At 42.2% G+C, this 26,906-nt stretch overlaps 1 protein-coding gene across 7 annotated transcripts; it reads right to left on the minus strand.

Moving 5' to 3' along the window:
* Window positions 1-9,625: 9,625 nt before the first annotated feature.
* Window positions 9,626-26,888, minus strand: phf3 (PHD finger protein 3). 7 transcript variants are annotated; one of them, XM_027022991.2, is made up of 17 exons: window positions 26,833-26,888; window positions 25,739-25,810; window positions 20,605-20,804; window positions 20,195-20,317; window positions 18,650-19,955; window positions 18,108-18,351; window positions 17,584-17,629; window positions 17,379-17,499; window positions 16,079-16,235; window positions 15,811-15,927; window positions 15,564-15,692; window positions 15,328-15,466; window positions 14,998-15,214; window positions 14,478-14,625; window positions 13,498-13,587; window positions 13,197-13,392; window positions 9,626-12,604 (listed from the first exon to the last, which is right to left on the minus strand). In XM_027022991.2, the coding sequence occupies exons 1-17, from the start codon at window positions 26,871-26,873 to the stop codon at window positions 10,749-10,751; spliced, it is 5,202 nt and encodes a 1,733-aa protein (XP_026878792.2). In that variant the 5' UTR covers window positions 26,874-26,888; the 3' UTR covers window positions 9,626-10,748. The 7 variants fall into 7 exon arrangements, with proteins under 7 accessions (XP_026878792.2, XP_026878796.2, XP_026878798.2 ...); XM_027022995.2 differs by lacking the exon at window positions 26,833-26,888 and adding an exon at window positions 21,539-21,612 and having other exon boundaries at window positions 20,605-20,867; window positions 25,739-25,797; XM_027022997.2 differs by lacking the exons at window positions 25,739-25,810; window positions 26,833-26,888 and adding exons at window positions 21,539-21,612; window positions 22,781-22,917.
* Window positions 26,889-26,906: the final 18 nt, after the last annotated feature.

The following is a 26,906-nucleotide window of genomic DNA, read 5'->3' on the forward strand; positions in this document are numbered from 1 at the left end:
CATTTGATTTGTCACTTGCACACAATGTTTAGACTTGAAAGGGCTTTCTGATGTGTGAGAATTCATGAAAGAAGTGACTGTGTGTGTGTGTGTGTGTGTGTGAGTGTGTGTGTGTGTGTGTATGTGTGGTTGCGCGCGCATCTCTTGCATGTCCATAGGCACCGACAGAGATGACTTCTTTGCCTTGGGGGTGAGGAACGGACGGATCATCCATAAGTACAACCTCGGCTCCGGGGTTGCTACCATCATCAGCGAGCAGCTGAACCAAAGGATCAGAATACACACCGTGCACTTTGGACGGTACCTCAGGAATGGGTGGCTGAAGGTACAATCTGCCTCAAACCGGCAACGTGCTGCATGCCTCAGACCACGCCACTGTCCCACTGAGCCAGATCACAGCAATGCAGCCCTTGGTAATCATGCTATTGTTTCAAATCATCTCTGTCATTAAAATAGTCCAGCAAGTGTAGCACCAGAAGCTTTGCTTTTTAATAATTGATTCAGATTTAAAATTCTTTAGGGGTCCTCGCTTTTGCTGTATAGAATTTTAAAACACACACACACACACACACAAAGAGAACCTGTTTTCAAGGATCACCACCTGTTCCTGTCAGATTGGAAGTACTGTGCCGTAACACTGCACTGGAACCGGAGTCCATGCCATCTCTGCTTGACAGGCCTTTTTTGAGTTGCTCTCCATCTGCTTTAAGCCAGTGCAACTGAGCCCAGCGGCAGGCTTTAAATGTTTGAAGTCCATACGACTGATTCAACAAATGACTCAGCCCAGGAACACCTCTCACATAGCACTGTCTGGATAGTGGGGCTTTTGCCTCAAATGAAAATGGGTCATGGCTGGATTGGGTCTTCAAAACCGGCACAGGGTAGTTTCAAGTGAGCCAGACTGATGCACGCACGCACACACATACACAAACGCACCCTGCCACCATGGATATCGACATCCAATGTCACTGAAGCACCTGATAACCTATTAGCTGTCTCTGCTCACGTTGACAGCCAGAGGAACAAGACAGGCGTGAGCCCCGGCCGCCTGTCGGGCCTGAACGCCTTCAGCCAGCTCTACGTGGGTGGCTGTGGCCTCAAGGCTCCGCCCGCTGGCTCCGGGTTTGACGACGGCTTTTAAGGTGAGATAATAAGCTCAGTGGCCTCTGCCTTGTCTACCTAATTGAATTCCTGCCATCTGTTTGCTTAGCTTATGTGCGCGTGTCACGTCGTGACGCCGCCTTTAATGCTGTTTGCCGCCACGGCGAAGGATTCCATTTGGGGTTACACATAGCAGCTCAAGGGGCTGAATTCAATTCATGGCACCTAAATAAAATCGTTGTGGAAACCTAATGACATGGCATCATTAGCGGCTTTGCGTCTCTTTCTGTCTTTAATTGGAGCCCCCTTTCTTAATATATTCATCTAGGGAGACTTTGACACTTCTACCACATCAGGGATGAACTGTTGAAAGCAGATGAAATAAAAGTTATTTCTAGCTGTTATTATAAATAGTGCTCAACGTGTTAGATAAATAAGAGGCCTGTTCATGTTGTTCCAGTAATGATTGTGATGTCTTTTTTGCCCCAGTGCGAGGTTGTTGCAGCAATATCTACTGTTATCATTTATTGTCATAACCCCCCCCCACCCGTAACCATCAAACCTAATTTCTAGCAATCATTAGTTGTTTACTGTGACACACTGCTGCGTGTAAAGTCTGACCGTTCCTCCCCGTAAAATGGCTTTCATTTGCTTGCTTCTACATGTTTCACTACAGTGCCAGCCTGTGCATTCAGCTCTACTAGCTTAATGGTACATGGGTGGGTACGGAAGAGGGACATCTCAAGTTCTCCTCGACAACTAGTGCCCTGTCTCCAGACGAGGTAGCCTGCACCCGCCTGTCTCCCACACCTCTTAATTGCGATTGCTGGTGGTCAATACAAGGCTAATGTACTCTATGGGCTGTTACCAGTGAGCTGTGGTCTCAGAGGAGCCGTGTCAACAAACCCGACGCCACAGCGATTTCTCTGCACCGCGTCTCCGTCTGTTGCCTTGGCGCGTTTTGCCTCATCCTGGTTGGAATTCGCACACACAATTACCTGCTTTAGACCCGGCAACTGGTGAGCCGAACGCAGCAGGATCCGTAAGGAAGATGAAGTGAAAATGATCATCAGGGTCTCCTGCATTACGTGTCTGATCAGGAGGCTGTTTATGTGGACAGTACCGGTAACTACAGCAAACCTCTCTGTCAAAGTGGCACATAAACCAAATCACATCACTGGTAAATAAACCAAATTTTACAGTCAGTGTTTTTCTTAGTTGAGAGGGGAAAAAAGAATACTTTCAGGTTCCAAGCCTAGTGTGCTCTCTCTCTCTCTCTCTCTCTCTCTCTCTCTCCATATCCTATTCTATTGTCTCTCCCCAGCTGACACTAAAACAATCACCCACTTAAACCATCTGCCTCTCTTTGTCAACAGAAAATATATTTGCTGGTTTGCCACAGTCACTGGAGAGAGCTGAGCTCAGGGTGTAGACGGCATCCATCCATGAATATTCATGAATGAACCCGGCGTTTTCTCCACTTCCTGAGCAGGGGAATGACTAATTCAGCAGGCGGGGGAGGGGCTCTGACTGGAGGCACTTCTAATAAGCTTACTAATGACCAAGAGCTTCTGAGATCCCTGAGCATATATTCACTACTTTCCTAAATAGAACTTTTTTTTTTTTCCCTTCCAGAGAGCATATTTCCTGTCTCCAATTAATTTGGGCTTAGAATATCTTTTGGTCATAGAGTTGTAAAATCACAATAAGACAAGTGTAGAGTTGCAGAGTTAAAGTTTAAAAAGTTTGCTGTTGATGAATAGCGCTCAGGCTCCAATTTCACATGATGAAAGATGGACTTCTGAATTTTTTTTTTTTTTTTTTGACTTTACGTTCTGTTCGTATACTAAAAATGCAAATCAAATAACAGACCTGTAGTAAACATATAAACATATAAGTGCAATATTACTGCAAGGCAGTTCATGCACCATAATACACCTCTGTAGTGGAGAACCTTTCTGTGCCAAGTAGGCATTAATATAACAATATGATGCACTGTATGGATAATGGATGGATAGCCCAATCTTTGTAGTGTTAATTGTAGTCTTTATTCAATCTTTGTAGTGTTAATTGTAGTCTTTTTGGTCAGCAGCTTAACCAAAAAGATTGACCTATGTAGTTCTAGTGGTCTGTGTGGCGTAATAGTTTTATAATGGGGTTAACGTAATATTTGACGATGAACACAAATACAGTAAGTCATCTCGACAGGCATAGTGTAACTCAAGTGTAACCTTTTGCATCACAGTATCTTTCACCCAAGTGTGAAGAATACAGTGCCTGACATGCTTGGAAATCTCAGAAGGTAACTGAACCGAATTTGAGTGGTCTTCAGAGCGTTCTTCTGAGGAAAATGCCTCACTCCCAGGAGCACAGTCTTGACAGCTATCCCGTTGTGTGGAGTGTCAAATATTAGTCCATTTTACATGTCACAATTATCCCCACGGCTATCAGTTATGATTAAAAATCATTTCAGCAACAGGGAGCTCATATAACATCCGATGACATAAAAAGACCCTCACATTAAGCTTGAGAAAATAAGATGACTAATAGCTAATTATACCATAGGCTATAAGTTCAGATGCCTAACCACACCCATTGCTACCATGGCCAGTCTCCATGAACACTGGCAGAAGAACGGGTGTTACTGAAGAGCTTGGTAGTCAATAGTCTGCTTTTGTGGAGTCAGTTTTTTACAATTCTGCCCTGCTGGATCTACCCTGGTCAATTGTAAGTGCTTTTTTAAGCACTAGAAACAGAAGCATCTAGAAACAACAGCAGCTCAGACACAAAGTGGTAGACCATGCAGACTCACAGAGGGGGCAACTGGGTGGCACTGTGAAAAATTTGCCTGTGCTCTGTTGCCTCACTCAGTGAAGGGTTCCAAACTGCCTCTGGAAGAAACATCAGTACAAGAACAGTGTGTCACAAGCTTAATGGAATGAGTTTCATGATTGAGCAGCTGCAAACAAGCCTGAGGTCACCGTGCAACACCTGTTGTCCACTGGAGAAACGTAAAGCACACTGCTACTGGACTCTAGTGGAAACATTCTCTGGAGTGATGTATCACACATCACTATCTGGGAGTCTGATGGTATTCATGCCACTCCCAGAGTCGCCCAATAGTGACGTTTGGTAGGGGAGACATAATGGTATACAAATTATATGCTTCCAAATTTGATGTCAAAGTATGGGCCTTTCCTGAATTAGAATTGTAGATTACAAGACGAAGTGGAATCGTAAATTACGATCCAAATTGGAGTTGTTGATTACAAGACAGATTACGTCCAACATCAATGGACATATACGCCCCCAATGTTCTGGAAAGCCTTCTCAGAAGAGCGGAGGCTGTTGCCTCCGGAGCGTCAGGGGGTGAGGGAATATTAATGCACATGGTTATGGAATGGGCTGTCCAACAAGCTCATATAGCTGCTGTGGTCAAGTCTCCACATACATTTGGCCAAGTATATATATATATATATATATATATATATATATATATATATATATATATATATATATATATATATATAACTAAATGCAGAACACACATTTATGTGTTCACATTCAAGTAAACAACAAAAACCATCGAGGTAACTATGGCCAGTACAATTATTACAATAACGTTTCAAAATAAGGAAACACATTGCTTAACCTGCCTTTTGTCTCAGCATCTATTCCAAATTGAAGTGGAGGTGGGGAGGTTGGTCCGTCGGTGAAAATGCTTTTTCTAGTCTAGCGAGCAGTTCAGCACAAAGTGTTTGATTTCGCATATATCATCAATGCATAATAATTCAAATATTAATGCTTTGTGCATGTGTGTGTGGACGGACATGTGCATTCACGGGGGTGAAAAAAAAAAAAGGTTGCATCTTCGACGTGCAGTTCCAGACCACCCCCTATGGGAGGTTCTGCGTTCCGGGGGATCCAGAGGGTCCACCCCCTGACGGGCCGCAGCGTGGCCGGTGTAGAGTCAGCCCCTGCGCGCTGCTGCACTGCCAGAACGGAGGCACCTGTGTGGAATCGAGCTCCTCTGTCTAGTAAGTCCTCACTGACCCCACATCAAAGCACGTTCCCACAGAGCTTTGCCAAGGTGCGCTTGTTTGCGTGTGTGCGCCATTTGCCATGATGCATCACAGAGTGCAGGTCGTATCATGTCTTGTTTGTGGGAGTCTGAGTACGTTTGACTTGTATTGGATTCACTGCCTCTCAGGTTCTGTTGCATAACATGGGGATATGGGACTATCGAGTCAGTTACACCTGAAGCCTATAAAATGCACTCTCCCCTTCCACATGCTGTCCCCCCCCCCCCCGTCTGTCTAGCTGCCAGTGCGTATCCGGATGGAAAGGTACCCTCTGCTCTGAGAGGGTGTCTTTCTGCAATGAGGGGCATGTCCCTCCTCTCTCCTGCACCCGCGGTGCCACGTGTGTTCCACTCCCAGAAAGCTGCAGCTGCCAGTGCCCCCTGGGCACCTCTGGGCTGTTCTGCCAACAAGGTTAGACTGCTGCTAACCTCTATCCTGTGTTTAAAGTGCTTTGAGCAGCATTGTTGTGCATGAAAGGTGCTATATAAATAAATGTTGTTGTCGTTGTTATTGTTGTTATTAATCATAATACTGACCAAATACTGGTGGTTCTGCAAGAGCTTTAGCACTATTCTCCATACTATTTTTTGTTTGTGTCAATTATTATTATTATTATTATTATTATTATTATTATTGAATATTACTACATAAAAAGGTAAACTATGCTAAATATGACTGAAAGGACATTTGCAGTCCTGATAGTCCATTAGCCTCCATTCCCTGTTAGCTGCCTTCCAGTGAAAAAAATGTCCCTTGAATTTGTAATGATGCACTTTGGTGCTTTTGGTTTCAAATGTAACGCTGTTCAGGAAAGCAATGAGACACTAATGATAAATAACTTGAAATGATGCAGCCCTCTCCACCCACCCGCAGTTCTGTCCATCATCGACGTCGTCTTCAGCGCCAACCAGTCCTCCTGGACGGCCTGTCCCCCAATCTGCATGAGACACAGAACACATTTTCAGCTGCAGTTCCAGACGTTGTCACCAGAGGGAGACAACTAGCCGAGTGGCCATGTCGGTATGGCACATGGCGCCTGATCCAGCTCTTAATGTGTCCGATTTCTCTCTTCTCTTAAAATAAAAATTAATGCACTACATTCTGCTTATTTATTTTTGACGAATTTACAGTAGGGCTCTCCCACTCCAGTCCTACACTGTCACGCAGCCTACCCTTAAGAAACGTGGCCTCAATCGGGATCGTTTTAAACCTGCCTTTTATCTCAGAAATTCTTCAGAAAGTGGTTCCAAACAGCTCTTCCGCTCTGGTTTTGACAGAAACAGCACTTCTGAGAATGTTAATTGAGCAAACGAATGCTGATCCTGTTGAGGTGTGTATTTCGGTCATACTTGATATCAGTGCAGCTTTTGATACTAGTGATCATGGTGTTTTGTTGAATCAGGTGATTCAGTGGGTTGGCATATCGGGGACAACCTTAAAATGGTGTTCATCATATTTATCATAGTTTTTAGTGTCTGTTGGGGATGGGATGTCTCATGTCGTCCATGTTTTGTTTTCATTATACATGCTTCCTCTGGACAATTTGATTTGTTGTTTTAATATATCTTATCATTTTTATGCTGCTGATCCTCATCTTTGTCTCTGTCGAGCAAAATGATTTCAGTAGAAAATCTAACTGAAAGTATTGTAGTATGCGTGGATGTAATTTCCTTAATCTGAATGAAGAGAAAATAGATGTGCCTATTACTTCGAACTGAGAAACATAGCTAAAGTCAGACAACAACCTTAATTCCAAAAAAAGAGAGAATTATGCACATTTGTGTTATTTGACTATATAGGCATATTTATTTATGTGCCATAGTCAAAGAGCTTAATCCAAAATGCAGTGACTTGTATACTTACAAGGACCAGAAAAAGGGAACATATTACTCCACACTGCTTTTAAATTTTAAAATCTTGGCTCTGATGTATCAGGCATTGCATGATGCAGCACCAAAATGCATCTCGGATTTGTTAGTCCCAAACGCTAGGACTCCGAGGTCCTCTGGGGATGGACATCCGGGCAGTCCCAAGGACTAAGCAGAAGGTAGACTGCTTTTGCAGGGAGACTTTTCCTTTACGTGCTCCTACACTCCAGAACAGCCTGCCCTTGGAAACTAGACTCACTGAACCCAAAGATTTGTTCCAAAAAAGACTGAAAACTCTTGTTTGCCTTAGCCATTGAGGCTAGGAAATAGACAATGTTGTGTTATGATGTGTGTCTTTGGTATGGCTTTGTTTTATTGTGTTTTTTAATGTATTTTATTTATTTTTGTCAATTGTTTAGCGCCTTGTTGCTTCAGAAGCTTCTATTAAAATAAATGTTTACTTCCTTAATTACTTACACAGCATTGTTATACCCAGGAAATAGGCCAGAGAAAAAAAATATTCAAATGCACAGCGCTGTGACTCTCCAGCCCTGGAGGGAAAATATCCAGGAAAACATTTGCATGGAAGGTGCCTGTCCATAAAACCACTTATTTTAAAGAGAAAAATGGGACGATGAGGGAAGAAACGACAAATGTAAAATATTGTTCATTTTGTTTTTGAACATCAGTATGCAAAGATTTTATATTAAGTTACAAACACAAAAGTCTCTAATATGATTAGACATATAGAATAAATGGCCTCTGATATGTGTGTCTTACCTCAAGATGACTTCATCAGCTCTGTCTGGTGGATTCATGCAATTTCGTTACAGTCTTAGAACAGAGTGGACCAGACAGGTAGGACATGGTGCAGGCGGGCCGAGAGGGGAACCAAGGCTACCTGGTTCTGGACAGCCAGAGGGTGATGCAGAACGCTTCAGGGGGCATGACCGCTCTTGACACAGCTGCGGATATTTACGTCGGCGGGGTGTTACTCCTGGAGTAACAGGTGGGCTTCCGTGGCGGCATTCTCGAAGTCGTCGTCAATGGCCACGACCTAGAGCTCACGGAAGCAGGGGCGCTGGGTGGCGCCAACGTGGCCGACTGGGACGACACAACATGCGGGTACAAGGTGTGTAGGAACGGCGGATCGTGCCACCCTGTCAGCCTCATGTCCTTCACGTGCGTTTGCCGCACAGCCTGGACAGGCGCCCGCTGCGACCAGCCCGTTCAACCTGTGTCAACACGGTGCGGTCTGCATTCCTCACGTTGCAATGGCCACATACTCCTGTGCATGCTTCCTCGGGTGGGATGGGGTGTATTGTGACCTGCAGGTGTCCATCAAGATTGCTTGCTTTGTTGGGAACTATTATTTCAAGTATCAGGATTCCAAGTACAACTTGGGAAATCTGATGTACACACAAGTATCGTTCAATCTCTCTGCGAGCTCAGGAGATGGACTGATTCTGTGGATGGAGCCAATGGAGAGCAAGAATGATGATTATCTTGCTGTGGGGCTTCAGGGTGGCTATCTCAAAATTGTTATCAACCTTGGAGAAAAGATAGCGCTTCCTGTCATCTCCCGAAATGCAACCCTGTGCTGTGAAGTGGAATTACATATCCATCATCCACAACTGCACACTCATCCAGGCTTTTGTGAATGGCCAAAGAGTTCTTTTTGAAGATGTTGACCCTTTTGAGTGCTACATTGCCATTAATCATAGGGGTGTATATTATTTTGGAGGTTTTGAGTTGAACAGAGATGTGGCTTCTGTGACATCTGGCCTCTTCACGGCAGGGTTAGTAGGAAGTATCAAAGATATTCTTCTGGCTCAGGATGCAGGAACACTGCCGTTTCTTCCAGTGTATAAGGGCTTTAATGATTATCCAGGAGAGCATTAGTACATATGGATTTATTGGATAAACATCAGAAATAAATTTTATTGAAGATAGCCAGAAATGTCTGGCTCATTAGATGGGCTTAAGCATTTTTCCAGCTAGTATAATACCTTTTCTTGATATTTGTTTTAATATAAAGTAGAATCTACTTATTTGTTCTTCAATTACTTTTACTTCTTTAGTTCAGGCTATATGTGTGTATAATGGCTAGAACAGTCAGGAATGGTATCTTCCATATGAAATAGCGGTTATTTTTTGATCCATGCATGCCAAGCTTTGATAGGTTTGCTCTCTAAATCTAAACTGCTAAACATCTGTGCTCTGACCTCCCTGTACTTTGGACAGATTTCAAAACACTAGGCCATGAGTAAAGCTGAAGAACACCCCCATCCCCCTCAAACCATTCCACTCCACCAAACATCCAACACATGGCAAAGTGGTTCACTGAAGTTGGAGGCAGATCTAGGGAAAGCAAAATGTGATCTTCATGGGGCCCCTAGTCCTGGGGGAGAAACACACAGCTGTACTTACTGTGCCGTCAATACTGACTTGTCATTCAAATCTTTATATCCGGTTACCCCCATTATAAATGAAACTGCAATGTTTGTTTAACTTGGTCCTTTTGAGAATAATCTCACAGATGTCTCAACACCATGAAAACATATGAAGACAGAGTCACTTGAGTTTGCAATTTAATTTTAAACAATCAGAATTAGTGCAGAGTAACACTAACCAACAACCAGCAGTCCTGAAAGCGGTTTAGTGTCGGACATTACCAAATTTGTATCAACAAAAAAAGAAAGTAAAAAGGTCTCCTTACACCAGTCAGATCCCTTCATAAATTGTGAAAACATTACATTCTAAATACAGTGCCTACCTCTTGTAATAAAGCTATGTAAATGAAACTGCAAGGGGAAATTTTGCCAGCCTTTCTTTAACATTTGGATTGGCTGTGCTTAAAATCTCAGGATTTTGAGACATTGTTTACACAATGGTCATTTTAGTGAACGTTCTGCAGATGATCTGTCACTAAACAAATCATTGTAGCAGACTTTACAAATTAAATGCTTTGTCAATTCTGGATGCTACCGGCATGTTAAATTTATACATTCATTGGCTGTTCTTTTTTTTCCCCTTCTATAGTCCTACATTTGTAATACATAACCTATACATGTAAAAATAAAACAGATCCTCTTCATTTAACTCATGTCTGATTAATTTGTGCAGAATTCTTTTTGTCCCCATGCTTAGTTAATTAATATTGTACCACTGTCTTTCATTAACAAAGTTTATTATCTTTTTCTCAACAATAAAAAGATTTTATGAACTGTACATAAACAAATGTGCAGACCGCACACTTTCTCTCTAATGTATGACAAACAAAAATGTACAAAGACCATATCTGTCATTTCACACAAATAGAAAATATTTAAGAAGCTATTTAAAAACAGATGAGAAGGCAGAGGACAAGTATTTTCAAGACATACATTTCGCTGTTACTTTTGTCCTTTCAAAAAACAGTAGTTGAAAGTCAAAATGTCTTGTAATCAATAATAATATAGGAAAACCTGCTTCTGTCTATGACCTTGGGTTGCAATTTATTCTTTAACACAAGGAAAATGATCTTGCATTCTGAATTCAGAACAACCAACTAAAACCTAAAATTATTTAAAAAAAAAAAAAGCTGCTTTTGAATGTTATAAATAACGTTCTTCTACAATGTACTAAAATATTAAAAAAAAAAATTAAAAAAAGGCTGGACAGCGTTGAACAAATGTAGCCAGGCCAAGTACAGAGATCACGAGTGTCTGTCCCTTGAGTCTCTCCTGTGTTTCTCCTGATCTCGTGATCTGCGTTTGTCTTTGTGATGACTACTGTGATGCCGTTCTTTTCTCCTCTCGCTGTGCCTCTCCTCTCGCGAGTGTCTGCTCTTGTGGCTATGCCTGCTCCTGCTCCTGCTCCTGCTCCTGCTCCGGCTCCGGCTCCGGCTCCGGCTGTGGCTCTTGCTCCGGCTCTTGCTTCGGCTCCTGCTTTTGGTCCAGCTCCGGCTGCGGGCACGGTGCTTCTCCACCTCTTGGTGCCGACTCTTGTGCCGGTGTCTCCCGTAGTGGTCCCGCTCATCCTTCTTGAAGGGTTCCTCCGACCGTTTGGGCTGTCTATCCCACAGCTCCTCGTAGTTCAGCTCTGGGCCCTTCTCACCCTTGCTCGAGGGCGGCGGGGTCGGCAAAGTGGAATCTGGGAACCTCCGTGTCGTGTAGGACAGCGGAGGTCCAGCAACCACCTCTGGGACAGGTTGGGGAAAGCAACCCTGGGAAGGGGCTGGCTGAGTCCAAGGTGGAGCATGCAATTGATTTTGAGGGTCAGGCTGGGGGAAAATCATTGGAGGAGGTGGACCAGGATGGTAACTGAACGGTGGAGGAGCCAGGGGTCTAAAAGGTCCTGGGCCGGACTGGGGTGCGTAGGTGGGCAATGGTCCAGGTGAGTACACATGGTCAGGTGCCCCAGTATGATATGGAGGAATTGGGGATGGTGGAGGTCCATGGCCCCCAGTATTGAATGGAGTGGGGCTTACAAGACGTGGCCTTGACTGCTTTTGGCCTTCGTTTTTTCCAGTATAGGAGATTGTGCTGATGGTCTGAATATCTTCCACAGCCTTAAACTCTGATAGTGGCTTTGCAGGTGCTGACGGCGTCACTGGTGATGACGGTACAGGTGAACACAGTGCTAATGGCTGTGAAGTTGCTGGTTGGCTGACTTTTAGCTGGGGTACATCTGTCTCTGATGCCAGCTGCGTGCTGTCGCCAGCTTCTGATAAACTGGTCTTTTTCAAAATGCCAGATGCAAGTGGTTTTTGAGTCTTGGTAGGGCTTGCCATAGTTTCAATCTTAGCATCAGCCCTAGTGCTGCTATTAGCAGAGTCTTCTGATAAAGCTGAACTAGCTCCAGGAAGTACATTTGTTTCTTGACTGGGGTGCGCATTGGCGTCACCTTTTGTTTCGTCATTGATGGACTCGGTCTTTGGCTGAGTGGTGGAAAGACTGGAGAGGAACATCTCGGTTGAGACGTCTCCTGGCTTATTCTTCAGCGAGAACACAACTCCACTCTCTTTCTCCTTCCCTTGCAAGCCCGTTTCTTTACTTGAGCCGGTTGGCTCATGCTCCGTTTTGACAGGTTTGGACTCTTTCTTCTTGATGATGAAACGATCCAGTCTGGGGGCGGTGGGCGTTCTGGCGGTGACGCTTCCCAAGGTGGAACCGTCTGCAGTAGACGAATGACTGACTGCACTGCTGCTTGTGCTCTTTCCATCATCACCTGCAAGTGGATTTTTCCCAGCTGTGGGCTGTGTTAGTACGCCAGGGAGGAAACGCAGGGAGACATTTTCATCATCCTCCATCTCCAACAGAGTTTCATCAGTGGTCGACTTGATTACGGCCACGGCGTCCTTTTTGTGTATCCGTCCAAGAGTGCTGATAAAGTTTCTTTCTTCATCTCGACCCACCACAGTTTTCTGGGCAGGGTCTACCTGAGGTTTGTTCTCTGGCAAGAAACTTGGAGCTTCACTAACATCACTTGATAGGATGACCCCAAAGTCCCTTTTGGGTCTCTGGCGAATTATTAGTCCCAGGAGAAGGTTTGGACGGTTTGTCTCCAACCCTGTTTTCAGGTAAAATATTAAAAACTAGTTTACATTTATGGCATTTACTTACAAAAGTACTTTGTCATTTACTTATAGAATACAATCTAGCCAGTAGAGTAGGTTAGAGTCCAATATACCAATGAACTAGAATACTGTAGAAATACAGGGATCAATGCTGATGCAAAAACATAAAACAGTAATAAAGAGTTTTAGTCAACATCAGTGCAATAACCAATACCTCACAATAGGTATTAGTATCAGTTAGTCAACATAGGAGCAGGGTCAGTGGTCATTTAAATATTCCATGGATAGATGGGTTTCTGCTTTTGAACTCATAACTAACATAGAGGCCAAACACAAACATAGGTGCAATCCAAGCCAGACTTCCCTCTATAAAAACACCCATGTAGGCAATGTTTTACCATAATTTACATTAAAGAATATTAATTTGGTAACAAACAAAGCCAGGACTAGACTATCAAGCTTTTCTGACCTAGAGTCCCTCATACTACATGACCACAGAATGTTAATGCTTACTATAAAAGCAGATGAAAACATATCGGTATTCATGGAAGTTTGACACACCATTACAAAAACAATGACTCTTACCTGGACCATCAAATGGAACAATCTGGTGTGGGATTTTTTCAGTGGTGCTGAGGGGGATGAGATACATGTCTTTAACTTGTTTGCGGTTGTTGGCAACAACCCCGTATCGCCTGCGGCTACTAAAATAGGCATACAGCAAGGTGTATGATATTTCATCTTCTTCTGTGTCAGGGGTGAAGCGGACGACACATATTTCCTGAGAAATGAAAGGGACAATTGCTTTTTAAAAAAATGCAGAACATGGTGACACTTGGATGGAACATGGATTGACATGAGCAATAAATCAGTAATCAATCATCACCTTTGTACCAGAGGCACGTATTTTCTCTACGTAGTCCCAGACAATTTGGGGTGAGATTCTTCCACCAACCTGGATGCTATCTGGCAGATCCTGCAACACAGCCATGTAGAAAATTAAATGCTTTTCATTCAATGTCAAAGTAATACTAGGGATGGGTTAAAATGTTTGAAGTTTTTAAAGTCATTTTTTAACTGAATAGTAAATTAATTCTGAATAAGTACATTTTCATAAGAGAACTGTGCAACATACGAATATCGATGTGCTACCAGAAGGCAGTGTGGAGCCAGCACATTACATTTTAATCTAGTGAAAAAAAAAACAAACAAAAAAAAACACAGCCACCTTAAAATGGGTGGGAAAACTGAAAACAGCACAGTTTGGTGCTACAATGCACTAAAGAGACCAAGCAACGAAGTGATGAGTTATATCCAGTGTTTTTGAGCAGGAAAGTCACCAAACTGTGCAGGACTTCACCCCCAGAAATAGACTTCCCCCACTGCCAACTAAAGGTTACCTTACACTGGCTGAGAAGCCCCACTCCATGTAGCACAGCTGGGCTTTTGCACATGGCGTTGCAGAAACGTGGAGATAAAACATCAAGCTTGTTTTATACTCCAATCCATTTAATGAAACAAATGTGATCATTTCATCAAAATATCACGTTTGGTAACTAACTCTAAACTCACTAACATGCATTTAACCGTTTATCTTAAAGATTTTTGATTGACTCACCTCTCAGTGCAAATTTCACACAACCTACTCTAGATTGTTGTAGACTGTATCTCCATTTAATATAGCAATATTTTGAGTGATACTTTTTTGGATGTTGCAATTTGTCTTTTTGGAGGGATCCTTAGTGGTGATATGTAAGAAACTCACTGGGGGGGGGGGGGATATTTAAATACTGGCTTACAAATTCAAGTGTAACAAGTGAAACACCCATCCCTAAGTGACACCTTTAAGGAATCAGAGATACTTGCCTCAGTGAGATGATCCAGTATTCCAGAGACTGGGTAAGCCTTTGTAAGGAACCGGGCTACAGCTGGCATGACTACATATCCATTCCATAAGCTCTCTAAATTGGCTAGGAATGTAACAGTATCTTCTTTATTACTTGCACTTTCTGACCTGTAAGAAAATGGCACATTTTACATTTGCAAAATTCCTAACAGGGAAGATGATTACCCTAGTGTTCTGTGCCAATGATAAATGCTTCATCATACCTCAATAGACATTCCTTTGTGAAAAACAAGTTTGCTTGAACAAGATTAGCACAACTAGCAATAATTTTAATCTTCAACCCCAAATATCAACAAAACCTAGTCATTCAATTCAGTTCCTGTTTCAACTAGTCTTGGAGGTTGACAATTTACTTAATTGGTTAAGTCATTTGACTCCTATGTATGGTGGGAACAAAAGCTAGAACCTTTAGCTTACATATTTAGTTACAAGTACATTCATAAGATGAACTGGTTATACCAGAGCACTCTTCTGTTTTACCTTGACTCATAAGCTGGAAAAATGCTGGAGTTGAGAAGACCTTCTTCCATGGCTCTCAGAGACAAGTCATCCACCAATGCTGCTGAAGCTGCAGGTGAAGATATAGGTGTGGTCTGCTGGTTGTCTCCTTCTGTGGCCATGGACTGCCTCCTAAGTACTGTCGTTGCAACTTTCACAACTTTAGTAGTGGCCTCCTCCACTGGTGGAGCCATTCGACCTGGTTTAAAAAAAAAAAAAAAAAAGTAAGTTCAAATTAAAATATATAATCAACATGTTTTATGGTTAGGTCCAAGATCGGTAGTAAAAATTCATTTTGGAGACATGCGTTACCTGTGCATATCTTGCAGTGGAGGTCAAAGAGATGAGACTTGTGCAAACTTGTAGTATCTTTAACTTTCTTGGGGCTCTCTGCCTTCAAGTCTGGTGGTTTTTCTTCTGATACCTCAACAGTTTTAGGAACCGGATCAGACTGGGGATAGATCAGACAAGTCTAATTTAATTAGAGTTGCAAAGCTTTTTCTTGGGTTATTTGACACAGGACAAGAACCAAATGGCTTCCATCTTACCATGGCCTCTATGGCTTCAGGGGCTTTTGCAGGTTCCTCATTCTCAATTTCAATTTCCCCTTTGTGTGTGATTTTGGTAACTGGCCGTCTCTCAGCTTCTCTCTGTTCTTTCTCTATCATTTCAATTGTCTGAAAATAGAATGGTTAGTGAGCTGCATGACAGCAACATTCACTTTTAATGTCTTTGAAATATCAGGCCATGGTCCATATATCTGTGCGAGACCGAGCTTTTCAGCGAGTTTCTTACATGTCTGTTTTCCCTTTGCCTCCAAGCAGCCAGTTCTTTGGAGGCTAGTTCTTCTGCACTCATACGAACTAAATCTCTAGGTGAAATTTCACCCTTGAGAACACGCTTGAATAACACCTGAAAGATTTCATGCATTTTTGTTTATTTTTTGTGTAGCGTTTGGTAAAAAAGTTTCAATAATATTTAGTTCATACACAAGCAGGTAAAACTGTTTAAGTGCCTTCTAACTATTCTTTACTATTCCAATAAATTATTGCAGAATACTTACATTATTCTTTGTATCTTTGAGATTGAATGTTAAGCTTCGGTATTTGTTCTTGTACTTGCTATCGACACCTTGGAAGAGGGCAAAAAGCTCTTTTTCTGTCCTCTTTGCCAGCTCAGCTGGTTTCTCTGATGAAACCTTCATGTCTGATTCCTTCAGCCTTTAAGCAAGTGGTTAATGAAATGAGAGTCAACAATGAAATATACCTCAAGTACTTAGTAGCCAAAACAACCTTAACAGAAAATGTTTAAACTTTGATTAAAGCTACCGACCAATGTAATGTAAAGTTCTAATATTTCAGAGCAGTATTTGTAGGAGATAAACATTTCACCAATTACAATAACAGTGCTATATTTGCAACTAAGATCACAATTTCTCTTCATCTACTATGCAGCAGGTCCATAAACATTTGATATGACTCACCCATAGCCTAGTAGCACATTCAACATTAATGACGGTTTCGAAGCTGTCTGCACCATCAGCAATATTGCAGTTAGTGTCTATACAGATGGACATCTCCTACTTTTGCAAATCACTGTTCACCAAAGTGCCATTTGTCATTGCTTATTGTAGGGTTTCAAAAACATCTGATTTTATACAATTTTTCACCTACCCCAAAATTAATAGATCAATCCAGACATGTTTGATGTAGTGTTTTGGACTGGAGCTACAATATTAATGTAGCGAGCAAGTACAAGTATATTCCATCCAAACCTCTTAAATGCATGCCCAAAGCTTCTCTTACTTTGAATGACATCTTTAAGCTACATTTAAAGTTTTGGAAAATAAATTTGTACATTCAGACTACAGTTTAAAGTGGAACTGTTATCATCTGTATAACTTCTAAAATTCCAATATTTCAGTTTTGATTTTAAACCATGAAAATTTGTCCAGTTATGTAAGACAGCTTCCAGGATGGTAACATTGTGGGGGTGCTTATTTTTATAGAGGGCAGCAAGTCATACTGTGTAATAACCCACATCATGAAGTGTGTGACATTACATCTGAAGTGAATGAAAGTATAAGGCCAACATTAACATTTTGCCATGTATTTACAGAAGCCTCACACACCAACCATATCTTGGTATAACTGGAAGATTGGTTAAATTAGTTTTTTTTTTTTTTTTGTTTTTTTTTTTTGCTAAACCACTGCGTTAAGTTCACGTACATCAAAGCGTTTTCCTCTGATGTCAGTTTTTACTCCAACTCTCAATAGGCAGTCTGGACTACTACCACCACCTCCATTTGCACTTCAAAATCCTACAACAGTGAATAGCAAATGTGTTCCGCTTGCATTCCATACCGTTTCACAAGAATCTCCTCTAGCGAATCCCGAACGCTCCTTCTGATTTGTCCAGTGGACGGTTTCTTCAGGCTTGCAGGAGACACTTTTGCCTTTTTGACCTCTTGTTTTACATTTATGCCTGGGAAAAACATAATTGGCCAGTATTCAATGAACTTCAGAGCCCATAAGGCTTTATTATATGAAAACCAAATAAGATTCGTACCACTTTTCGTCACCGAATCCACTGATGGTCTTCTATCCCCCGAGTCCTGGATCAAATTGAGAGAACAATTACACTGTTGCCTGCCACAACACATAAAAGCTCATATTGCACTAACCAACAGAGTGAAAACCTGTGGCATGCATACAAATGTGGTCAATACAAAAACATTTTCTAATGAACAAGTGACCTTTAATGAACAAGAACACATGAATGCTTCAACACCCACATGGATCTGTGATGGAGATTTTGTGTTTGTACATGTGTACTTAGAAATATACAAGAAAACAGGTGGCTACCAGAAGCGGAGAGCAAAACTGGTAAAATTCAGTAAAAACAGATGCAGGCTAGATCTAGTTGGACCAAACTGGATGTCCCCATAATTTTATTTAATTTTTTTCTACTGAGGCTAGACAGCACCCATCAATGCCCTTTTCAAACAGTTGGCAAATCACTTTTACAGACAAGTATTCTGGGTGACAACCTGCAAGCAACGGGTTGTCAAGGGACACTAGAGACTTGCTTACTTTCCGAAAGGGACGTATTCCACCTGACGTGACGGACGGTTCAGCCCCATGTTTTGGTCGGGCAGGGGACTTGCTGTCTGAGTGGGCCGTAGTCTGCGCCTCCGCTTTCCCGCCTTCATTGGCGCAGCACTTCAGACATACATACTCTTGGTCATCCTTCTCCATCTGTTGCACTTTAGCAAGGTCCAGCCCCACACAGTCACCATGGAACCAGTCATCACAGCGTCCGCAGCCCACCATGAACCTGGAATGTACCCATCGTTATATTCAATCTGTTGTGTCCTTCTGGCGAATGATTCAACGTACATGGCACTGATGTTGACTAAATGGAAGCAGTATTAAAAGGGTAAAGGCCCTGATACGCAGTTCTTACTCCTTCCCAATAAAGGGTCACTGAATTAGAGGGTGCAATTTTCGGAGCAAAATTCAAAGAAATGACTTTTTAAAAATAGCCACAAAATGCTTTTCGAATCTTGGGGAGGGGGTGGTCATTATAACCTTTTAAAATTTTCATTACAAACCATAACTGAAACATAACATACCTATTACTATGAGGCTTCATGCATAATCCACATTGTTTGCTGGAATCCCATGCGGTCTCATTTTCGGGGGCTGGTGGGGGCTCCCCCTCTGCAGGTCCCTTCTTTGCCACAGGGGCATTGTCAGGGATGAACAGCTCGGGCTCGTCCAGAGAAACGCTCCTGGAGTTCCGGCTCTTCTGCCTCTGCAAGATCTTCTCTGGCTTCTTGATCTTGGCCTTCTCTGGCTCCTCCTGTGTTGGGCCATCCTTGGCGGATTGATTCGGTTTGAGCACTGCCGTAGGCAGATTTTGTGGCTTCTTCAGAGCATGAGCAGGTTTATTCAAGCCCGCCTTAGCACCAAGACTGGAGTCGGAAGACGCCTTTCTGCTGGTCGGGGCAGAGTGCCCGATGGAAGAGTTGGCATTTGATTTCTCAGGATGACCAACTTGCACCTGTGGTGATTTTGAGGCTGGTTTTGGTGTGAGCAACGCAGCATGTCGCTTCAGGCCCCCACCAACCAGTTTGCCTTTGACATGTTGGAGATTTTCTGCTGTAGCTTTACAGACCTTTTTGTCTTGCAGTTTGAGATGTTTGGACCCTTTCAACAGAACGCCCGGTCTGGTGAGGTGTGCACGCTTATTTTTGGTTATAGACAGTGGCTGCTTAGGTTTCAGTAGCTTTTTGGTGACGGGCTTTTCCACCGGGCCATTTTTGTTCTGCGACTTGTAGAGACCTACCTTAGTGGTGGCGTTTTGGTCACTGACTTTGGTGTCCGCAGTTGCCTCTGTCGTGCTGGCCTTGAGGGACAATGCACCGTTGGCATCTTGCACGTCGTTCGGATTCACATACGGTCCAAATTCCATAGGCACGTTGTTGGCTCCGTGCTGGCCGGCATTGAGCTCTCCCATAGCCCCCGGTGCTTGCTCCTCAGTGAAAGCCTGGTCAAACCTAATGCTGTCAGTGGTCACTGAATTGTTCTGAAAACTCAGAGCCTGGAGAGTTCCTGTATTAAATGATCCAGAGGTTTGAGAAGGCCCGGGCAACAGTTCGATTTTGTAACCCCCGACAGTGACGGTCAGTCGTCTCAATACAACCACAGGATTCATCGAAGGGTCAACCTCATGAACGTTAAAGCGACGGCTGAGCAAGGCCTCCCTTTTCTCTGCACAACTGTCAGCCAATGACTTGCTGCTCGACGGTAGCTCTTGACTAGGCTTTGCCACAATTCTCCTGCCAAGGGTTCTCCCAGGTGTCTCTGCAGATACTCCTCTCAACGGACCTGGACACCTGGTGTGTCCACCTCTCCCCCTGCCCCTACCTCTGCCCACTGAGAAAAGAAAATAGAAAAGACACTTCACCACTGAAGCCAAAATTTGGGGTGTATACAGTCAGTTTTACCAGATGCATGGTCTAGTCTCTGATGCTTCAGTGGTATACACTGGGAAGAGGGGATAATACACCCACCACACCCCAGTTTTGAGCTTATGCCAAACCCCCACTCCCAAAGAGCCTATATGTTACCATACAGCTAGTCAAACTTACACACAAGCTGTCATGCTCATGTACCTGTGGGTTTCTTCTGCAGTGGAGCGGCACCTTTCCTCCTACCCCGGGGAAACCTGGACTGACTCGCGTCCGCGGGAGCTGAAGTCTGGCTAATGCCTGGAGTGTTCATGTCATTGCCAGGAACTGAAAAACACAGAAAAAAAATTCAAGAAAGTCAGAAGATTTTGCTTATTTTCTTCCTGTGTTAAAGCCAGGCTTAATTCATGACTAATGAAACAAAGGGCAATAATTTAATGGAGAAGTGTACCAACAGTGATAATGCTAATTATGTGTTAACTGGTGTTGGGGGTGGAGGCATGGGGACCAGGCAAATCATGGTGGTGATAGTCTGTTACTTGTAACTGTGGTTAGATGAGAAATGTATAGTCCACATATTAACTGTTGTGCCTCAGTAAAATGTTTCTTCCCACCTGTTGAGTTGGGCATCTGATAATTTGCATCATCATTTTCCAAGAGATGAAACTGGGCGCTAGCAGATCCGAACATAGGATCCTTGTCGCTGAGCATGTTCTTGAGTGAGTCTTCTAGTATGTTGTGACCAGACGCAAACTCATCACTTGCTTCACACTCCAAGTTCTGTCCAAGGAGTAGGGAGTCTTCCAACTGGTCACTGGGAATCAAATGGTTAAAAGTGCCAACTATATCCATGAATGCTTCTGCTGTTATGGTTGCTCTGGAAGAAGAGATGTGGGAAAATATGCTTTAATTGAATTAATTTACATTAGCCAAAGTCTTGCCAGATAACCTGACCAACTTATCAAGCTTTCTACTATATAGGATTCTTCATTTTGTCATGCAGTGTAAGATAATTAGCAACATACGGGTCCTTCAAACGCTGTCATACTTAATTTGGGTCAGTTAGGACCTAAACAACACAAATGGCAAAGTATATACTCACTATAAGGGAAAATGCTGATACAAATCAACAATTATGCTGTTTATTACATTGATCACAATGCTGAAACTTGCAGGTTTTAATTTTTTCTTTGTTTTTAAACACTCATTGATTTGGCAGCTACCTGCGCTACTTAGAACCCTACTACTGGACTACCCATAACTCTTGCAACACTGGACAAATGTTTCTTCCAAAACATGCTAAATAAGAAACCAGAGTCATGATGAAGCAGCACATTATTCGACTGAGTTACACACCTGTGGAGGAATTCAAAAACACCCCAGGCAAATCCCCAAATGTTAAGATAAAACTAACTTATTGGGTCAGATTCTCAATTATTTACAGTGTATTTTAAAAGACTGGTAAACAGACACTTGTCAAACTACAACAGGAAACACTATCAATGCCACTGGCCTACATATGGTGTGTTTACAGTATGTATATCCTACTTTGCTCCACATGGTGATCTGCTTCACTCAGTCCCCTCTGGTTTCCTACAGCGATTTTCTTAACCGTTGCAAATCTATACAGGGATAAAGAACTGAAACAAAAGCCTCCCAAACCAAGTTACAGAACATTAAATCATTACACCAAATCAAAGCACTCCTGACTTCATATGGATTAAATCACTTTTAGACTGGAGAATTAAGGATAATTCACAGATGATAAGTTGAGTAGTATTAAAAGAAGCAGCAGCATACGCCGCACGGAACCTCATTTTAACTTGTTTGTAAACACAGCATAATCAATAAAGTTAATGCTAACTAGCGAGCTGAGTAGGAGGTTATAACGTTTATGGAAATCGTGTATTAACATGTTTGCCATTAGATCAGAGAGTTTACATACTCTACTCCTGTTATCTTGTCAACTCACAGCATCACATGTCGGTCGGTTTGAGTTAAAAGTGTAAAGTTAGCTAGTTACTTTTTAAGGCACGGTAGCTACCTAGCGTTAGCAGGCTCGCTAAGGTTTTAAAGAAAAATCAATATAGCTAGCTACCAAAGCAGATTAAAGCATTCTATAGACGTTAATGACCGTTATTACCTATGAAACAAGCATGTGGGTTTGGCGATAAATGCTATTTTGGCTAGGTTAACGAGGATGGCCGCCCTTACTAACTGGATCACAACACACCATTGACTACAGCTAGCATGTTATTGCAGGCCTGGCTAACCAAGTGGTAACTTAAAAAAACAAACACTCACATTACTTAGTAAAAACTACCTTGCTATGAAACCACTAAGTCTAGTTAAGTGTCAAAGTCCTGCAAGATAACAGGGACTTACTTAAAAGTTTATAAATACCTAGCTAGTTAACGAACCAGATATAGGCCATATTTGTAGCTAGCTAGTAATGTGCTCAGAAGTCAAGTCCGGTTTATAATCGCAACCGCTCGTTTTAACTGTTTAAATCAGTTGTGAGTATATAACCGATCAAATCAAACTCGCTTTAAGGACACGAGTCTGAATTCGTACGAGATGTGATGCTGTTGCCCATTACTTTGCAAACAGACAGTAAAACTACGTTGCTAGGCAGATAGCTAGCTTAGCTAGCGTTAACTAGGCCGTGTTTGCAGCTACAGCTCAAACTAAAGCAAACATTCACGCCCACCCTACGTCCCAGGCACATCGGTATAGGAACCTAACGGTTTTTTGGTTTTTGGTTTTTTTTGCGAAATGTTTAAGAATTACCTTATCGTCGAAAAGCCAGCACATAATTTGAAGGGTCTGTAATTTCAGTCAGTGGCTCAATTATGTCCCGTGAGAAATGCTGTCCACAGCCCTCCTCCTAGGATTAGCAGTAGGCAGACTGTACTTCCCTGACCCTGTCCATCAGCGAATCATCTGCAGTGCGTGTTTTCTGACGCTAGAGGGCGCTAACAATGGCGAACGCGTAATATTTTTTAGCGCCCTGTTTGCAAACGGAGACTGCCACCTAACGTAGTGGGGAAGAAAATAATCGTTTTCATTCGCTTATGTATTAACCAATACACCTCAAAAATGACAATATTCTATATTGTTAAATATTCAGTGAATGATTAGTCAGTTTTAATAATAAATAGGCAATTTTCTCATTGAACCTTTCTGTATCAACTAGTCACTGGATATTTTATAAAATATCAAATGGAGGAAATAAGTTTTCATTGACTGTCTCTAGTAGCATTTATTTTTTTAAACATGAATTTATTACCAAGTTCTAATCTACATTTACTTAATTTCTAAGTGTAACCTACCAAAATAAATTATCAGTTAAAATATAAATACCTGATTATTTAATTAACTAACTATTGTAATGTGTAATATTGAGCAGTTGCTCAAATCACCTTGATAAAATTGTAACATAAAATAATAACTAACATAAAATATATTTGTCTTTAGAATTTTGTATCTGAAAATACACTAGGCCAGCTTTACAAAATAAGTGTCTATAGTGTTCTTATAGCACAAGGCTGGTCTTGTTCATTTTAATAGGTTTAATATGCAGGCAACAAATAAGATCCATAATAAAGGAAATGACAGTACAGACTATAGGGTACTGCAACATCTTCAGTAGAAGTAGAAGTCAGTTAGTACATCTGAAAAGAGTGTTCATAACCTAGATGAGAAAAAAAAGTGGAAAAATGGTGTAAGAGTAACAACCTCCTAGCCTTACTGCCATTTGGAAAAGAATAACCTCCTTGCATGTTTTTATCTGGAGTGTGTTGTATACATGGGAAACACATTTTAAAAAAATAGTATAAGAGACATAATCTTAATTGTCATATAATTTTTTTTTACATGTGAAAATGCTAACTGGCTACCACGAGGTACCTATTAATGACATAAGCCATAGACCATGTCTGGAACTACTAAAAGTATTGTATTGTGGGATTAATATGCCATTAACTCCATTGTATGTAATTCATAAGGATAACAGGTTAGGAAAAATATGTACTGTGCTTAGTAATACAAATAATAGAGAAACCAGTTTATTTCATATTATTTGTTTGACTGATAAATATAGGAGGAAGTAATGTGCAATTTTAGATTATACAAGTAACTGAAAAATGACCGTTTTTGTTCTGGTTTTACACTTCAGAATATGAGATTCAAAATGTAATACTAATGATGTACAAACTGACAATTTTATTTTGAGGACATTTATTTTCATGTACCTTCAGGAGAGCTTAAGGTACAAAACGTAATTAGATACTTTGTTGCTCAGCTATCTGATTAGCTGTGTGTCACTAAATTATTAGTTCATGCACAAGAGTTATCAAAAGTTAGTCTAGATGTACATTTGTCCCTGGAGTCTGTCGCTGTGGTAAGGAGATCAGAGGTTTCAATGGAGACAAAAGCAGTAAATCATGTGGCTGCAAAATCAGAATAAAGCAATCAGAGATATAACCAAAATATCAGGGACGGTGAGATCAACTTGTGCAAGAAGGCACTCACTGAACACTTTGATACGCCCATTTTGTAGCTGCATTTTATACGTATACTATCAGTGTTGCATCGCACAATTTGTCAACCATCCTCCAGTCAACCGATACACAATTCTTGAACCCAACATAAATCCAGTGATTTTTTCGCAAAACCACAAAATAACTAGTTTAACTGATCGGCCATTGTGTAAAGACTCCATGTGGTAAATGCCAGTCCTCGGTGAGAAAGGACTGAGTATCGGGCTCATCACCAGTGATGAAGACTGCAGCTGACCGGACCTTCTGTGGGTGACTATCATTCTGAATACAGTAGGGGCATTAAGAGTGGGTGTTGCTCTGGGGTCAAGCATGTTTACCCATCTCAGTCTCACTGCTGGCTTGAGAGGGATCCGCTACCCTAAAATATCCAATCAGCAAAGGTCCCATGATCAGAAGCTGACCACTGATGATGAGTTGCAGGCCAAGAACAAATGTACATAGCAACAGATGCAATAACTACATATTTATAAATGATTGTTTTCTAATTAAGTCTCTGGAGAGGATGTGTCAGTCACCCAACCTGAGCCCCACGCATTTCTTTGACATAGCAGTAAAAAATGATCCGGAAACAAGCAACAGCTAAAAACTGCTGAATTATAGGTATGGTAGCGTTTGAGCAGAGAAGTTAGCCAAAATATGCTGGTGACCATGCTTCAGCTTGAACAACATCAAAAGATTTCCAAAAACTAGACTAATTCTGACCTAGTCCACTGATCTAGGCCTGATCCACTTGACATCCCAAAGATTCTCCAACTATTGACTACTGGCAGCTGGTATTTGCATCAGAAGGCAGAGGAGAATATGGTCTTGGTGCAATGCCTGTGGTAGTTCAGTGTCATGATGTTAAGGATCTGGACAAGCTCTTATCACCTTGGAGTGGCTGATGGACAGGTGTTTGCTGAAAGACTGTATCTGGATTACCTGCCAGTGCAGGCATCTGACTCAAAATGAGCCTTCGCAAAGTTGCATGAAATGTTCATTACAGCAAGATCCAGCCAAATGTGTGTTCTTCCGAGGCTAAGCAAGCTCCTGGCCAAAGTCCCAAGTGCAACTAATTTTTTATACACTAGGAGCCCCTGTTGTAGCCTATAGTATTTATGTGCCACACAGACTCCCACGCCATGCTGTTGAACTTAGCCATGCTGTTGAACTGGACCACAAAGCCAAAGGTGCATTGCAGGCCTACCAGATTGTCATCCAGCGTCTGGTCTGGTGCCTGCATGTCAATGCTGAACAGGCCTGCACATCCCGTGACCAGCTGGAGACAAGAGACCACGAATCAGAAAAATCTGGTGACACTAAGCAGTGAGCGAAACAGTGTACAGCAGATTCCTACACTACTGACACCACATATCTGCAGAGAACACAGGAAGCAAATCTGCAGCTAGCAGTGATGGTGTCCATAGTGTTTGTCTGCTGTAACCTAGCGACCAGTTATGAATGTGTGCCACTAGCTGTGCATGACAGAATCCTCAGCCAAGTGAGACGGCAGCGCTGGTCCTTTAGGGAGTGCGGCACAGCATTCCGACCTCTGTACATGTATACAGGCCATATAGACCTGCCTGGGCAGAGCATACCACAACATCTGAGATTCTGAGGTGGCAAAGGAAGCATGTCTACTAGGCTGGGTGTTATGTTCACTGATGTGATGCCTGCATCATCAGTAAAGGACCAACTGAACTCCCAGAAACTGCTTCAACCTCTCCCATGAGCATCTACAGTGTGAGAGAGTTGATCTGAACCGCTTCCCTGACACCAATGTCCAGTAAGTTTAGTGGCCTTGGATTTTTTTTTTTTCCCCCATCACGTGGTACAAGATCAGACCAGAGTGCTAATATAAGGCCTACAGGTGGTCTGTTGGTTTACGGCACCCGGGGAGCCGCATGGCAACCACTGGTGCAACTTTGCAAATCGTGTCTTGGATGTGTAATATAACTGTGCAACATTTGGTGTTAAGGGCATTGTGTATATTAGTGGTACATCCCCAGATTTAAACATTTTAAAATCTATCGTAGGCCCTGCAATGATTCTGAATACTTCACACTCTCAGGATCTCTTGTCCAGAGGCTAGCGGAGTAAAAGCTAGTCTCGGTCTCTTTGCTTGTAAATCGCAATCATCTGTAAGCATGGTGCATTCAAATATTCGATCAGAGCCTTTTCTTCGATAGCAAAGTACGAACGTATTTGCACTACATTAGAGACAGACGTATGTTAACAGGAAATAATTTAACATATTCAAACATGTGTCGAGCTGTGTCAAAACGATGAAAATTTAGCTACCTAGAGTTAAAGTTCCAAAAGTGTCCCACGACTGCAAACATTCGTACCTTCTCATTTCCGCCGAATCGGTTCTT

The sequence above is a fragment of the Electrophorus electricus genome, chromosome 9 (assembly GCF_013358815.1).
Source record: "Electrophorus electricus isolate fEleEle1 chromosome 9, fEleEle1.pri, whole genome shotgun sequence".
NCBI classification, from domain to species: Eukaryota; Metazoa; Chordata; class Actinopteri; order Gymnotiformes; family Gymnotidae; genus Electrophorus; species Electrophorus electricus.

Excerpts from the sequence above, each read along its gene's own strand:
- phf3 (XM_027022991.2), bottom strand. The coding sequence starts at position 26,873 with ATGTTTGCAGTCGTGGGACACTTTTGGAACTTTAACTCTAG. Across the intron at positions 17,630-18,107 it reads GAATACGTCCCTTTCGGAAA|GACTCGGGGGATAGAAGACC; the intron begins GTAAGCAAGTCT and ends AATTTGATCCAG. Across the intron at positions 15,693-15,810 it reads GGCAAAGGGAAAACAGACAT|ACAATTGAAATGATAGAGAA; the intron begins GTAAGAAACTCG and ends TTCTATTTTCAG.